The sequence below is a fragment of the Lampetra planeri genome, chromosome 51 (genome assembly GCF_965212315.1).
Source record: "Lampetra planeri chromosome 51, kcLamPlan1.2.h2, whole genome shotgun sequence".
NCBI classification, from domain to species: domain Eukaryota; kingdom Metazoa; phylum Chordata; class Hyperoartia; order Petromyzontiformes; family Petromyzontidae; genus Lampetra; species Lampetra planeri.
Window position 1 is genome coordinate 4,304,830 of NC_136157.1, and position 15,496 is coordinate 4,320,325.

Sequence of the window (15,496 nt, forward strand, 5' to 3'; positions counted from 1 at the left end):
ATGCTCAGATCGAATATACGCCATCTGATGCCGATTGTGATCAAATGTCTCTGTTTAGTCAGCCTGAATTGAATGATCTTGTAAGAGATTTGTATTTGCCAAAGCAGTCTGCTGAATTGTTGGCTTCCAGGCTGCAAGAGAAAGGACTACTCAGACCTGGCACTAGTCTCTCCTTTTATCGTAACAGAGAAGCAGCACTGCGAAAGTACTTCCATTCAGATGGTTAACTTGTTTATTGTAATGATGTTGAAGGGCTTCTTCTCAATATGGGACTGCCCGCATATGATTCAAGTGAATGGAGACTTTTTATTGACAGTAGTAAAAGTAGTTTGAAATGTGTGTTACTTCACAACAGAAATATATATGGTTTAATCCCAATAGGACACTCTGTAAAAATGAATGAAGAGTATGCCAACATCAAGCTTGTTCTGGATAGATTGGAATACCATGTTCATGGATGGCTAATTTGTGTTGATTTGAAAATGGTTAATTTTCTGCTGGGTCAGCAAGGAGGTCACACCAATTACCCTTGTTTCCTGTGCTACTGGGACAGTAGGGCTACATTAGAACACTGGTTTAAAAAAACTGGCCACCAAGAATCAGTTTGACACCTGGTGACAAGAACATCAAGAATGAGCCTCTGGTTGATAGGAATACAATTGTATTTCCCCCACTGCACATAAAACTTGGGTTAATGAAGCAATTCGTCAAAGCTCTTGATCACACTGGAGACTGCTTCAGCTATATATGTTCAACCTTTTCAAGTCTCAGTGCCGAGAAGAAAAAGGCAGGAATATTTGATGGCCCTCAAATAAGAACACTCATCAGTGATCCACACTTTGTTACAACAATGACTGCGGCAGAGGCTAGAGCTTGGAATAAATTCTCTGACGTGGTGCGGAATTTCTTTGGGAACAGGAAAGCGGACAACTATCGAGAGATTGTGGAGGAGCTGCTCTTGAGTTTCCAAGCACTTGGATGTAGAATGAGCATCAAGGTTCACTACTTGCATAGTCACTTGGCCCAGTTTCCAGAGAACATGGGTTACGTGAGCGAAGAGCAAGGTGAACGCTTTCATCAAGACATTAAAGTTATGGAAGAACGTTACCAAGGCCGATGGGACTCAACCATGATGGCAGATTACTGCTGGTCCTTGATGAGAGACATTCCACAAGCTGTACACCGGAGATCGTCAAAGAAGAGGTCGTTTATGCAGATGTAACTTCACTATTGTGAATGACCTTTTTGTACATATTTTTCTTATCTTCACAATTCAATTCTTACATGGTAATATGCACTCACATTGATATGCAGTCACTCTCACAGCTCATTAAATGTTTGTTTCATTATTATTGTATATTGTATCTTATCTTATTCTTGTATGGATGTCTGTTTAGCTATTCGCATATGAGCATAAATTTGCTGGTTTTTATGCAATATTTGATATCTCAAAAACCTGATGTAATAGACAAAAACTGATGTCAGATTTGGAATCAGCACCCCAAAATTACCTTAAAACCGTTGGAATACCTTATGCCAGAAAAAGTGTGTTGACCAGTGTTATTTTTCAGTGTTATTTTACACTCATGTTTAAAATCATCACTCTCCTCCTGAAAGGTGGCTGCCCATCGTCGGTAAGGATCGATACATCTCACCACCAAATCAGTCCTCTTTCAGAGCACAAGGGTCAGGTGAGTGAATGTAGAAAATTTGAATTGTAAATGTTGTGGGATTAAACTCCACAACACAGGTGTGCTGAAGGTTTAACTCATTGGCATGTTTGTTTACGTGACAAACCTTACTTATTGGCTGTGTCAGGGTGGTGGTGGGTCTAACCACACATTTATAAGTATGTTATCTAACCTAAAAAACCTCTATTATGAACGTTATACCCGTACACGAATACTTGCACTGGGTATGGGGCAGTGAATTAGTTTGGGGTGCATATGCGATGTACCATGAAGTTATATTAATACTGTTAAACTATATTATTTGTATTTTACCAGGTAAGGCCCACTAAGCTATACAGCTATGTTTTTCAGCGACCTGGTTACAATTTATATCTCAACGAAGTGGCTTTTCCTGTGGAGATTCATAGCAGCCGAAAACTCTTAACGTACGTTGATTTAATAAATGTGCAGGGGAAAAACCGGAGGACCTGGAGGAAAATCCACGTGACCACGGGGAGAGAGACATGCAAACTCCAAATATACAGCATGCGTCATGGTTGAGATCGAACCCACGACCTCCTGTATACCAGGCGAGGTAGTTAACACCTCGCCACCGTGGCGCCAATTCACGTGATTGACTTGTACCACGGTGACGTGATCGGGGTGCATGAACCCCATTGGTTAATGCATATTCGAACGTCTCTTGAGATTGACAGTTGCGCAATAATCAAAACTGTTTCCAGGGATGAGAGGGCGGCAGCACTGACCCCGTTTGGAAAGGCGTCGCGGGTGAACATGGGCCACGTCTTCCATTGCGTGCTGTGCCGGTAGTTCTGGTGGACATGCTCGCCCAAGCCGTAGATCGAAGGGCTGGGCAGAATGGTCGATATTTGCAGGAACTGGTCGGAAAACCGCATGGGGTTCACAGAGCTGTCAAACCTGCGCGTGCACAAGAAAGAGAACATCAACATGCTATGTAGGTTTTAGAGGTAAACAACAGCAACAACAACAGCCGCCATTTGCCACAAATTGGCAGTTACTTCACCAGGGTGTCTGTGCCAGGCCACGTGAACTTTGAGGCCACGTGAAGTGTTGACGGCTCGCTGAGAGAGGCGATCACGGGACAGACCCAGGTGCCATGCATGGGTTGAATGTCTGAGATGACCGGAAGAGGTAAATGCTCATACACACGTTAGACAATACACAGATCAATGTGCGCTGGCTGATGCAATGCACGAGGGAGTGGCGTGGACAGGACCGTGCCTGACCTACCACCTTTGTGTCCCCATTGCTAAGCTAATGTTCCCACACTACACCAGCTACTCGTTTAACACTGCGTTAATCCAGGGGAGTTCTGATGCCACTTGCAATTGTCGTTAGCCATGGGTGAGAATGATCCTCGAGCCTTCGGGTTCATTACGGAATGCACCGGACACTGCAGCACTGCTCCCCACACACACATACAAACACAAACAACAACAAGCATCCTTCTATTTAAAGCTTTCGTGACTGCAGGGATTCATCTTCTTGGTTCTTTCGGTAAAGTCACGTAGAAGGGAAATAATAAAATAATAAAATAAAACATAATACAATAATTCTCACGACGTTTCGGCCACAACGGATGCTTGCGTTGTGGCCGAAACGTCGTAAAAATTATTTTATGTTTAATTTTTATTCTTTTATGATTTCCCTTCTACGTGACTTTACCGAAAGAACCAAGAAGAAGGATCCTTAAGTTTGTGTTATAGACTCTAGCAAAGGTGCTGTTTGTGAGCACTAAGTAGGGCTGGCCTCGTACATAAGGTGCTATACATGGCAATGGTTACACACAGCACTCGATGCTCATTCAAGGTAAAATGAGCTGGTGGAGGCCTATGCCAGGATGAGGCACAACCCCTTGCTATTCTTCATCCACGGACAGCAATCAAACCCGGGTGACTGGTTTTATTGCGGTGTGCCAACCACCTTCAGCACTGTGCCTCACCATACCACTTTGGTCACACACGCTTGGAATGACGGGTCCTCAGTTTAGCCTCATAATTGCTTCACACGTCAGTGAACAGCTATACAGGCTGCCATTGCATATAGGGATGTAGTGTGTATGTCCACAGGCATCCGAGGCATGTAGCAGCAATTAAAATGAATTGTTATGCTCTCGATACGGGTGTCGAATGATACACCTAAGATTATTTGTATATCTATTCAAAGTGCGATGCATTTTTTTCCACCTTGGTGAATTGTAAGAACAAAAACCGATATAACGACACTGCAGATGAGCCATTAGCAGACGCAACGTTAACCTGACGGCGTATTCAGACAGTACAAATAGGATGGCACGGATGAGACGGTACAAATGAGATGGTCCAGACAGTGCATAAAACAAGAGTGAAATAAATCATCGATTCGTGAATATAATCGCCGAATTGTCACAATTAAGCGAATCACAGGTAGTGTGAGTTTGCTCGATGCCCATTCAAACCCAACCACGGTCGTATCTTCCTCCTGCTTCTCACATATCGGACCCATTTTCAGATTGTCGGTCAAGGGTAAGCCCGGATGGTGTGTACTGGATATATTTTATCCAATTTTAACCCGATTTAATTTGACTCTGGCACCTGCCTGGTCACTGTGATGGGTCTCTGATATTAGATTTTTCCTCTGCATAATTTTATACATTTTGGCATAAAACTACAATGTGGCATAACCCAGTGAAAATTACGGATCATTTGCCTGATGACGACCGCTTGTGTTGCGATCTAAACGTCGTGATTTGTTTTAATTTTATTTCTAACTACGTGACTTTACCTAAAGGACCAAAGAGTACAGATCATCATTGTCTTTGTGTTATGGAATTCCACATGTTGCATTCTTTGATGTACATTATTGTTCCTGTATAGCATCTAGAGAGCTGCATAAATCATCAACATTTTATATAAAATCTAATTATCACGCCTATGATTAATTCTGACATTTTTGGAAAACCACAACTCACACATCTTTCAAGTTCTTCTACACATGCTGCCCCGACATGTCAGATAATAATCAGCCTCACTCTCTAGTTTTCGTTCTTCGCTTAAAATTAACTTATTTCCCCTTGCTTACCAAATTACCCTTCCTCCTCTCTTCCCCATCATTAACTCTATCCGCATCTACGATTTCTCGCACCTCCGATTAGCACGATTGGCTATGTACGGTGCGAAAGAAGTTCAACATACACACATAGACATCCCTCTTCCCAACTTCCCTACCCATCCATCATACGCACTCAACATTAACCAAGCATTGTCACTCTCATCATCGTTTATTCCACGCATCATCATCATATTCATCTGCTATCAACCTTCACATCAACTCCTCATCTCATCACACAATTTTGAATTACAAATAGTTAATTCTCTATTCAGCGCCTTCGTCAAGGCGCTCTATAAATTAAAATAAGATGATAAAATCGTCTTGAGGTGCTCCATTTCATGAGCATTTAGACAATATACATACATTTAAATATCTGTAATTGCAACGATATGCATGGCCGGAGATTGAAAAGAAATGGGCACATAATAGCACTCCGAGCAGTGGTTACATGTGTTGGCAAAATAATCTGCAAGTTCTTTTGTGCACATGCCCACGTAGCATGCACGGGGGAGCGGCAGATTGAATATCCTGGACGCATCTCCACACACGCTCCCCTGCTTACACAAATACAAAGATCCCACCCAATAACCTTTAACAGACTGTTAGGGAAAGTGCTATTAGTAAGCACCTATGAAGACCGGAACGACACACGAGGGGGTGGGTGACCAGCACCACGCCGGTTGCCTTTGTCTCCCCATGAGACTGAGTCGACCTTGGGGATGCACATGACCAGTTCAAATAATAGTCACTGATGTTGGCCATAATCGGGAATCAAACTCGGGTCGCCGGGTTCGTAGTGAAGTGCGCTAACCATTGCGTCACCGCTCCCCACTGCTTACACACGCACACACATCACCACTCGATTACGTAATGAATTCTAAGGGAACATTCTGGTCTCTCAGCCGACCCCGATGTAGGATCTGTCCTAGCGCCTGCATGCACTAATCGTCATCGTCATCATCACCACCACCACCACCACCTCTGGATGAGCTGATTTTTCCACGTGTCAATGTCTTGCGATGCAACAGGCTGCCAAGCTCCTGCAAATTAACTGATTTCATTGCGCCATCTCTGCCAGTCGATGTCCCTCTCGGTCATAGTCGTGAAAAGTGCGTTTAAAGTTTGCAGAGACTGCTTAATAAGCTAACGGAGAACAATGCAACGAACAATACGAATCCTATTGCCTGCATACAAATGGGTCGTATGTTGAAATTCTTTCGCACCGTACGCAGCCAACTGTGCAAATCCGAGGTGCGGGGGAAGGCCGACGAACTAAACACAAAAAACACTTCTAAAGAAATGCGTTGTCAATGGTCCTGTTCCCTGCACGAATCCTATTCCCTGCGCATACTTGGAACCTATTGCATCTCCGTAGATTGGACTTGATTCCATGCGCACACACGTGAACAGTGGTGAGTGTTTGTTGATCGTGCGTGGGCAACGTGTGTACACAATATGCGGACAGCAGAGACGTGCTCCCGATTTTTTTTGGAGTGAACAATGGTGGACGGGCGAGAACATTTTGAATGATCCAAACTGAAAAAATAAATATGCTGTTGTATGTATCCGAAGAATGGTAATGTCACGTGAAGCGGCGACACTGCGATCGCATCCTTGGCATTGCTTGTCCTGCCAAAAGCGGTGTCACCCACCCAGTGTCCCGCGACATTGGGTGGGCCAAGTCTAAATGTTATCACGGAAACACATTTAATAATCAAATAAATATTCCAAGATCAGAAAAGCGATCCGAAATTGCCCTGAAAATCCGAAAATCCTGACTTTATTTTTAAATATTTTAATCCTTACTCATCCCTCGTGGGTTGTACAGCATTTGAATTAGACCGGGCGTTTTTTTTTCATATCTTACCTTGGGCATAACACCCCCCCCCTACTCCATCACAGGGCGCTAACATGCGGAGCCGCACACACATGACGGACGGCGCAGAGCACATGGGCTTTCTGGCACGCAGGGTGGGCGTGAATGTCACGCACCGCTACTCACTGTCAATGGGGTTTGTGTTTCAAACCGCGGTGCCAGGGGGAAGGAATCCTAATCATGCGCTGCACGCTCAACCCTCCCCCCCCTCCAGGGTACACCCTCCTTCTCCTCCCACATTCTGTGATTCCTCCTCCTCCCCCCTCCTCCTCCTCCTACAATCTGTGAATCTTCCATCGCCAGATTCTCTCCACGGCAGACAAGCACCATTTCACGACGGCACCGCCCCCCTAAACGATTTTAATTCCCCCCCCCCCAAGTCGGAGACCTTCGCCGTTTCTAGACGACAGTCCATCTGCATCGTCATTCTCCATCATCGTCGTCGTCATCATCGTCGTCGTCATCGTCGTGTCAACAATACGGGGGACCGAGATTACACACACGCTCGCAATTGCAGGCACGCTGCAATCACAAACGCACGCACAATCTGTCTCTTTAAAAAATATATAAATTACGAACACACACTAGACCACTCTTTTGGATTTTAATCGTATTTTTTTCATAATGTTAATACATACATAGGTTTGATGACACAAAATAGTTACACCTACGTACCCGTGTTCAACTTGTATTTTTGATTATTTGCCTTCGAAAAAAAAATCTGGCCACGTCTCGCACGCCCAGAAAGGGCATCTCGCACCCCCAGGGGATGCGTGCACCCCAGGTTAAGAAGCACTGCACCAGACACACACTTGCTCTCTGTCACATACAAAGACAATGTTCACCTGTACAGGATCCAACGAACTATTTGGGGCAAATGCCGTTAGAGAGCACCTATTAAGTTCGACATAGCACACGAGGGCGTGGGTGATTAACATCACACCCCACCGCACCAGGAACTCATTTAAGGCTGAGTCGACCTAGGGGAGGCCCAGGACAGGTTCAGATAGTCGTCACTGGTGTTGGCTGTGAGCGGGAATCGAACTCGGCTCGCCGGGTTTGTAGTGCAACACGTTAACACACACACAGGTACACATTCAAACAAGTTCGAAATGCCACAAATACGTTGGTATGCACATGTGCACATAAAGTCAAAGATCCCCGTATAGCCTTAACAGACTGTTGGGGAAAGTGCTATTAGCAAGCACCTATGAAGACCGGAACGGAACACGAGGGGGTTGGTGACCAGCACCACGCCCGTCCGCCTTTGTCTCCCTAGTGGTGATGTTTACACACTGCACTAAGTACTACTTTCAAGCAAGAGTCGACGTAGGGGAGGCCCAGGACCGGTTCAGATAAACATCACTCGTGTTGGGCGTGAGCGGGAATCGAACTCGCGTGTCTGGGTTCGTAGCGCAGCGTAGCGCTAGCCACTCCACTATCGCTCTCCACGTGTGCGTACACACACACACACGTACACACAGACGAACGCACACAGTAGGCATATCAAATTGTTTTAGTTTTTTTTGGGCTTCTCAAGTCAATCCACTGGCAGCTACTTTCAGGCGGGGTAACAAATTGAGGGTTTGGTTACGGCTGATTGTTGGGCTAATGAATCAACCCTGACTGTGTGGAGATGGGGTTCTTTACAAATGATATCATCATAGCTACGTTTTGCCCTGCAGGCCTAATTCTCTTTCATTATATTGGACTTACGAGGCAGAGTGAAATTTGCTTGCACCACATATTAAAAAAGTATGAACAACAACCGAATGTTTTTTGGGTCGTGAAATATCGACGTTTTTCATTACAATAAACCTCATATATGTAAATGAGTGGCAGTTCAAGATAAATATGAAAACTGGGTAGTAAATGAATACAGTCCTGCCATTATTTTATTTTAATAGAGTGAAATGTTTTGATGTTCTATGATTTATCATATGCTCGACGTGTTTTAACCCTTCTCGAGTCTCTTTCTGTCCCTCCGCGTGATATGTTGATTTCATAAACAATGGGTTAATTGTTGGTGTAAATGCCCTTTTCTATGCTGGACGTGTCATTTTACGTGGTTTTGGGATGGCGTTTCAATTATGGTTTAAGTTGCTTACATCCCACGCTATCTGTCCAGCCAGCAGTACGAGAACGCCACAATTAGGCGATCAGCAGATCACGTGTGATGGTTAACATCTTGCCACGGTGTTAACTACCTCGTCTGGTATACAGGAGGTCATGGATTTGATGCCGACCCTGATGCCTGCTGTATATTTTGAGTTTTCATGTCTCTCTTTCCGGGGTCACGTGGAATTTTCTCCAGGTCTTCCGGTTTTTCCCTCCGCATTAGAAACATGTGTTTAGAGTATTTGGCTGCGAGAAATTTCCACATAAGCCACTTCGTTGAGCTATAATTTGTGGCGAGGTCGCTTCTGGAAATAGCTGTATAGCTTAATGGGCCTTACCTGGTAAAATAAATATAGATTTTAAAGTGTATTGGTTTTTTTATTGTGAATACTCCCACATCTACCAATAGGTTTAGACGGGTGGGAAGAGTCAGCAACAAATAACCTCTAGAGGGACTCTCTAAAGCTCTCTAGAGCTCCCTCTGTGGAGAGCTCTAGAGCTCCCTCTGTGGAGAGGGCCTTTCTGCCAGCATTGGCATGAGCAAAACAGTTCAGGACTCCACCTTTACCTATACACGGTAAATTGCATCTCCCAAATTAACTACTCTGATACACGTGCACCACTTCTGTCTGTTGTTATTTGATTCCAACCATGTCGTGCGAATATACGCAAATCCTATTGCCTGCCACCATGCGATTACAATTTGACTTGCACTTACACAACATAATTTTTCCTGCCATCATGATATTCCTATTGGCTGCACGTACAGAAATCCTATTGCCTGTCACCACACAATTCCTATTGGCTGCAAATTCGCAAATCTTATGGCATGCTCACAGACAAATACTATATCCTGCCACAACACGATTCTTATTGGCTGCAAATGCGTAATTCATATTGCATGCTCATACACATATATTATTTCCTGCCACCACGAGATTCCTATTGGCTGCACATACATAATTCCGTTTGCCTGCCAGCACGCAATACCTATTGGATGCATATACACAAATCCTATCGTCTGCACACACACACATCCTATTTCCTGCCACCACGAGATTCCTATTGGCCGCACACATACGCACATCATATTGCCTGCACGTCAACAAATCCTAATTCGCGTGCCACAACACGAATCCTATTGGCTGCGCGCGCACACAATTTTTGCCAGCAGCGTTCAACGTGACGGGAGTGACGTTGAACGCCGCGCGCAAATTCATTACCGGCCGGCCGTCGTTCACAAGCGCGTGCCTTTTGCTCGGGCAGCTTTCTGCCATGTTAACAAGTGGCGCGCGCAACCGAATAGATCAGCCTGATCAATATGCATCGCTCGCGGGCGTAGTTTTCCCAGCGCACGTTCGTGCGTGCGTGCGTGCGGCATAGAACCCCCACCACCACCACCACCGGCCCGTTGCGCTTGGACGTGAGCAGCCTCGCCATGAACTCGGAGCCGTTGCTCTAAAGGTTAAGGTTCATTAACCTTTGCTGCAAGCCTTGCGACTCATTGTTTTGGTTCTCAATCGTAAAAAAAACAAAAAAACACGTAGAATGTCAATAAATACGTAGGGTTTGATGAAACAAAGCGTTTGTACTTAAATCTTGACTTAAAGCTTTCGTGACTGCAGGAATACATTTTCTATGGGTCTTTCGGTAAAGCCACGTAGATAGAAAAATAATAAAAAAATATCACGACGTTTAGATCGCAACACAAGCCCGTGCTTTATTTGTGTTTTCGATAATTTTAGTTTTACCTTCTAAACAAATCTGGCCACGTCTCGCGCGCCTAAAAAGGGGCACCTCGCACCCCCAGGGGGGTGCGTGCACCCCAGGTTAAGAACCACTGCTCGAAAGCAAGCGTCGGAGTCCTTCTTTAAACTTGCACGCACGTGTGTATGCATGTGTGTATACGTGTGCGTTGGGAGCGGTAGTGTAGCGGTTAGCGTGCTGCGCTACGAACCCAGCGACCCGAGATCGATTCCCGCTCACGGCCAACACCGATGGCGATTATTTGCATCTTCCAGCCTCAAATGAGTATCTGGTGCGGTGTGTAAACACCCGCCTCTAGGGAGACAAAGGCGGTCGGGCGTGGTGCTGGCCACCCACCCCCATCGTGTGTCGTTCGGGCCTTCATAGGTGCTCGCTAACAGCACTTGCCCACAACAGTCTGCTCAGGCTATACGGGGGATTTTTGCGCGTGCGTGCGTCTATTCATGTATCACGAGGGAGGGGGGATAAAAGAGGCAAACGGCCCCGCTTGTAAAACCATTAATGCTGCGGCACCTGGAGACTTAAGCGATGGATGACCTCCGTCCCCAACGGTGGCAAGAGCGCGAGTTGTACATACGGAGGGAGGGTGGCAGGCAATGCGCCTCGATCCGTTTGTCATCCATCAGCCACGCTACGGCGCCGTGGATAATTGAGTCCCCCCGGTGAGAGCAACCCGCTTTTTTATGTTTTTGGTCTCCCGGTCGTTTGAATTGGACACACCCAGGGTGGCCAATAAATATGCTCTTCGATAGCGTGCGCGCTGTTTGACCGTCTGCGACACGTGCATTGCGAGTCTGTTCACTTCGGTCTCCTCCTCTAATGGCGCGTCAAGAGACATCGTATTTCGTCAATGCCCACGCGCTTTTGATTTGCGTCACGACAGGTGATGTACACCAATTAAATGGTTGTTGTTGTTGTTGTTGAGAATATCGGCACGTTGCTCTTTCACTATGAAGTTAATTTGCCCAGAGCACTCCAACCTGCTATTGTCCACCTTCAATAACTGTCCTCGGTAAAAAAATACCCTAATGTGTTTTATTAGTTCTGTTTCTCATACTGTTATGTCAAATTGTTCATCGAACTTGTTGCGGGTCAAACGTTTCTGCTCAAATGTGTCTTGTACCCAATTATGTCGTCTTTCTTTTTCCTTTACGTTGTATAATATCCAGCAAGTAACTCCATTGGCCATTATATTGAAAAAGTCATCGGGAAATCTCAGGCTAACAATGTATCCATGCATGTCTGTGCCTCTATTCCTGTCACCCTATTTTTGGAAAATATCAATTCCTGGTTGCTGCCCAAATATGACTTAGCCACCGCAGCCACCTGCACTTGTTAATGTTTTTTAAAGACCCCCCCCCCCCCCCATACATGTCACAGGATGCCCCGATTGTGTGCCACTCATGGCCAGATATGGTCATGAATTATCTCAGATTTTTTTATGTCACCTTCAGAGCTATGACAGTGCCTGTCTCCCCCTGTCACCCATCATTACCCCCCAAGGCGGCACCCCTGGTCTGCCATCAGCACTTGCCTTAAGAGGCTCTACGCTACACGGAGACCCCCACCCCCATCCAAAAATCAACCCTGCACAAATAACCTCTGGCTTCTCAGCGAAACCGTGGTGAGGACGTGGTTAAATCATGATTGACCCATAGGCATGGCACAGCGGCATAATGAGTTACGGTAAGTGAGATTGAGTGAGAAGGTGGGGTTTTCTGCCGTGTGCACTGTGTGTGCACGCGCTCATGGCTCCCTCCGTGGTGATATTCTGGTCAGATGTGAGAGGGATGGCCGAATCGGTTAGGCTGCCAAATTTGCTATTTTGGCCGGGATAGTCACAATTTCAGAAAGGCTGTCCCTGTGTCCTAGTGTCCCGAAGGATTTTTAAAGTCAGTCAAAAATGTTCTGGCCTCGTGCTTGATTTATTACGTGCGCAACAAATAAGAAATGTTTGAAATCCAGACGCAGAATAATGTGGCTTGTTGTGGTCATACGAATTCGACCATAATGTATCAGGTGGCTTTCTCAAACAGTGGACAGATAACAGATGGTGATACTGATGCATACAAATTGACAACCGCACACACTTAATCCAATTCACGTTATTGTTCCGATTATCAGGCACCATACGCATAATGTATTGGTTTAAACTATTCACATTCGAAGCGCTCGCTGCGTTGGAGAGATTGGGTCGCTTTTTTTGCCGTTTTTATCTCGAGTAATTTTCGAGTAATCGGCCGTCAAATGTGCAGGTTTTTTAATTTCTCGCTCTGCTCACTCTTAATGCACAGGGAATACCGACTGTGTGTAATGTGCCATTAAACAGACACGCACCTGCAGGCGCGCAACACCGTTTAATTGACACCCACACAGACGAATGTGCGTGTACACCGCCGCCGCGCAGAGAGGCACACACGAGCCACGAACGCGGCAGATGTCCAAGTGCAGTGAGGTGCCTCTTATCCGCAGCCATATTTACCCACAATTCCTATTCCTGCGCCAAACGAATTTGGAAGAAAGAAAAAAACCGCACGTAGTCTGGGAGGTAATTATTCCTATTAGAGATTTTTTTTTTCTGTAGGTATAAACTTAAAACTTTTCCGGTCATCCTCGCAGCGGTTTTTGGCTAGCCATCGAACAAAGACGGTCACTGCATCACGGACTTTCAGATGCGCTTCTGCGGCTGTCTGTAAAGCTATTCTTTCTAATATGAACTTTTACATCTATATTGAAAACGCATTTCTTTAGAACTGCTTTTGTCTTTAGTTTGTAGTCTTCCGCCGCACCTCCGATTAGCACGGTTGGCTATGTACTGTGCGATCTAAGTTAAACACGCACGCACATATATACTAAACTAGACTATTACCTACCTCGCCAGATATGCAGGAGGTCGTGGGTTCGATACCGACCCTGACGCCTGTATATTTGGAGTTTGCATGTTCTCTCCGTGGTCGCATGTAATTTTTCTCCAGGTCTTCCGGTTTTTCCCTCCACATTTAGAAACATGCGTTTAAAGTATTTGGCTTGTCAATTTCCACGTGATAAGCCACTTCATAGAGCTATCATTTATGGTCAGGTCGCTTCTGAAAAATAACTATGGAACTCAGTTGGCCTTACCTAGTATAATTAACAAAAACTAGTTTAGTAGTTGTGTCCCACAATAATGCCGGTTGATTATACCGTATGGATGAGGGTAAACACTGTCAATGAATCATCAGAATAATTCGAATCATCAGAATTCTTCATTAAAAGTGCCAGAGGTGTGAATAGCATTGATCGTTATCGTAGAGAGATGAGAGTGAAAAGGAAGAAACTGCGTGGCGTCGCGAAGGTTGTGGAGTGAAGTTGACTGCCACGAGCATCACAAATGCACGTCACAACAATTGACAAGTTTCATTCCTTTCTCATATCCACTGCTGGATGAAAAGCGTTTCGAAACCCCCGTGTCGGTCATGGGCAATGTTTGAGCATACTCCATCCACCATGCCAGGCACCGGATTTGTGAAGGTGGGTGCCACGACAGATTCAAACTTCAATCGACACTGATATTTAGCCATGGCCAGGAATTGAACTCTGGTGGTCGGGTTCAAAAGGAAGCAGCGCCACTGTTGAACCCCTAAATACACACGGACTACGATATTGTACGTCCAGAATAAACACCTCATTCGAGACCTAAATATAGCAACCTCCTGGCGTTGACATTCCTCGAAGACACTGGGTGTAACCGTCAACCACATCAGAACATCAACAGGCCGATACAGAAATCCCCTTCATGAATGGATAATGAAGAACAAGCCACAGCAGTGCGATTGTGACCATGCAACCCAAACTATGGACCGTATCGTAAACCCGCTGTGGTCTGCGCTCCTTCAACGAAAGAGAAACATTAAAAACGGCTCTCTCTCTCTCTCTCTGCTGAAGCCATTTCGTGGCTCGCAGACCTCGACATTGGCATTTAGCTCCTGAAAATATTTCTCAACGAGTAAGAATAGATCTACTTCGTGTCAGCAGGTATTCCAAAAGTAAATTCCTAAATCGCTACTGCATGCACTATTTTCCTCTCGCTTCAACACCGCAAGTGGCGTTCTGAGTGTGCTACATGCTCTGCATGCAAAAAATGTGAAAAATTGAAAAACTGTGTAAGGAAAATAATGTTTCTTTTATTCTGGATGTTCTCTGAAAATCACACACGCGACGTGGAGCTGTAGTGAACACATTGTCACTGTGCTTACCACGGAGCCTGTCCAGAGTTCAGTGATAACATGAACGCAATTCCCTGCAAGGTCTGCGTTAACCTATAATAAAAAAAAAACACCCCAGGTGTTTATATAATAATTAAACAGTCCACTTTTGCTCTCCTATTCACACTAGCATCGGGCGACACTTATCGAACAGCATTGAGCTCATGGTGGAAAATCAACATTCCAATGACAGGGGCCTGGCTGCTAACCTAGAACTACATATATTGTGTTGGGAGACAGCTGTGAATAATCTATGTGATCATCACCATCCCATAAATGTGCACTGATAAGTAGACATAAGTCTAACGTTAGGTTATAGTGACTCTTAGTGTCTTGTTCAATTATTTTGGCATGTAAATAAGCACACGTACATACACACACATCTAGAAATACTGCACATGAATATTTAAGTACTGTAGCATAATTAAATAAACACCAAACAAAAATACAAGTTTTAATAGCACTGCATAGCAATTGGTCTGAGGCCATGGGGCACAGCATATTAATAATTAAGGCTAATTAAACAGTGGAGAAAAAAAATATTAGCATAATTCAAAGCTGTGTGCTGGTTTGTGGCAATTTGCATAGAACACAGAATTGAATGAGGGCACTTTTGCCCACGCTGACCTGAATTAAATTCTGCAGATGAATCTTTTTGAGAGGAGCAAATCGGCGCGAATTTCATTAAA

General features: G+C 45.0%; 1 protein-coding gene across 4 annotated transcripts in view; it reads right to left on the bottom strand.

The window, feature by feature from the left end:
* The window catches only part of LOC144734529 (sucrase-isomaltase, intestinal-like), a 332,315-nt gene that overhangs the window by 269,614 nt on the left and 47,205 nt on the right, over nt 1–15,496 (bottom strand). For all 4 annotated transcript variants that reach the window (XM_078616769.1, XM_078616770.1, XM_078616768.1 and 1 more), the window contains one exon: nt 2,438–2,609. In XM_078616769.1, coding sequence (XP_078472895.1) covers nt 2,438–2,609 — 172 coding nt within the window. The remainder of the gene's footprint in view (nt 1–2,437; nt 2,610–15,496) is intronic.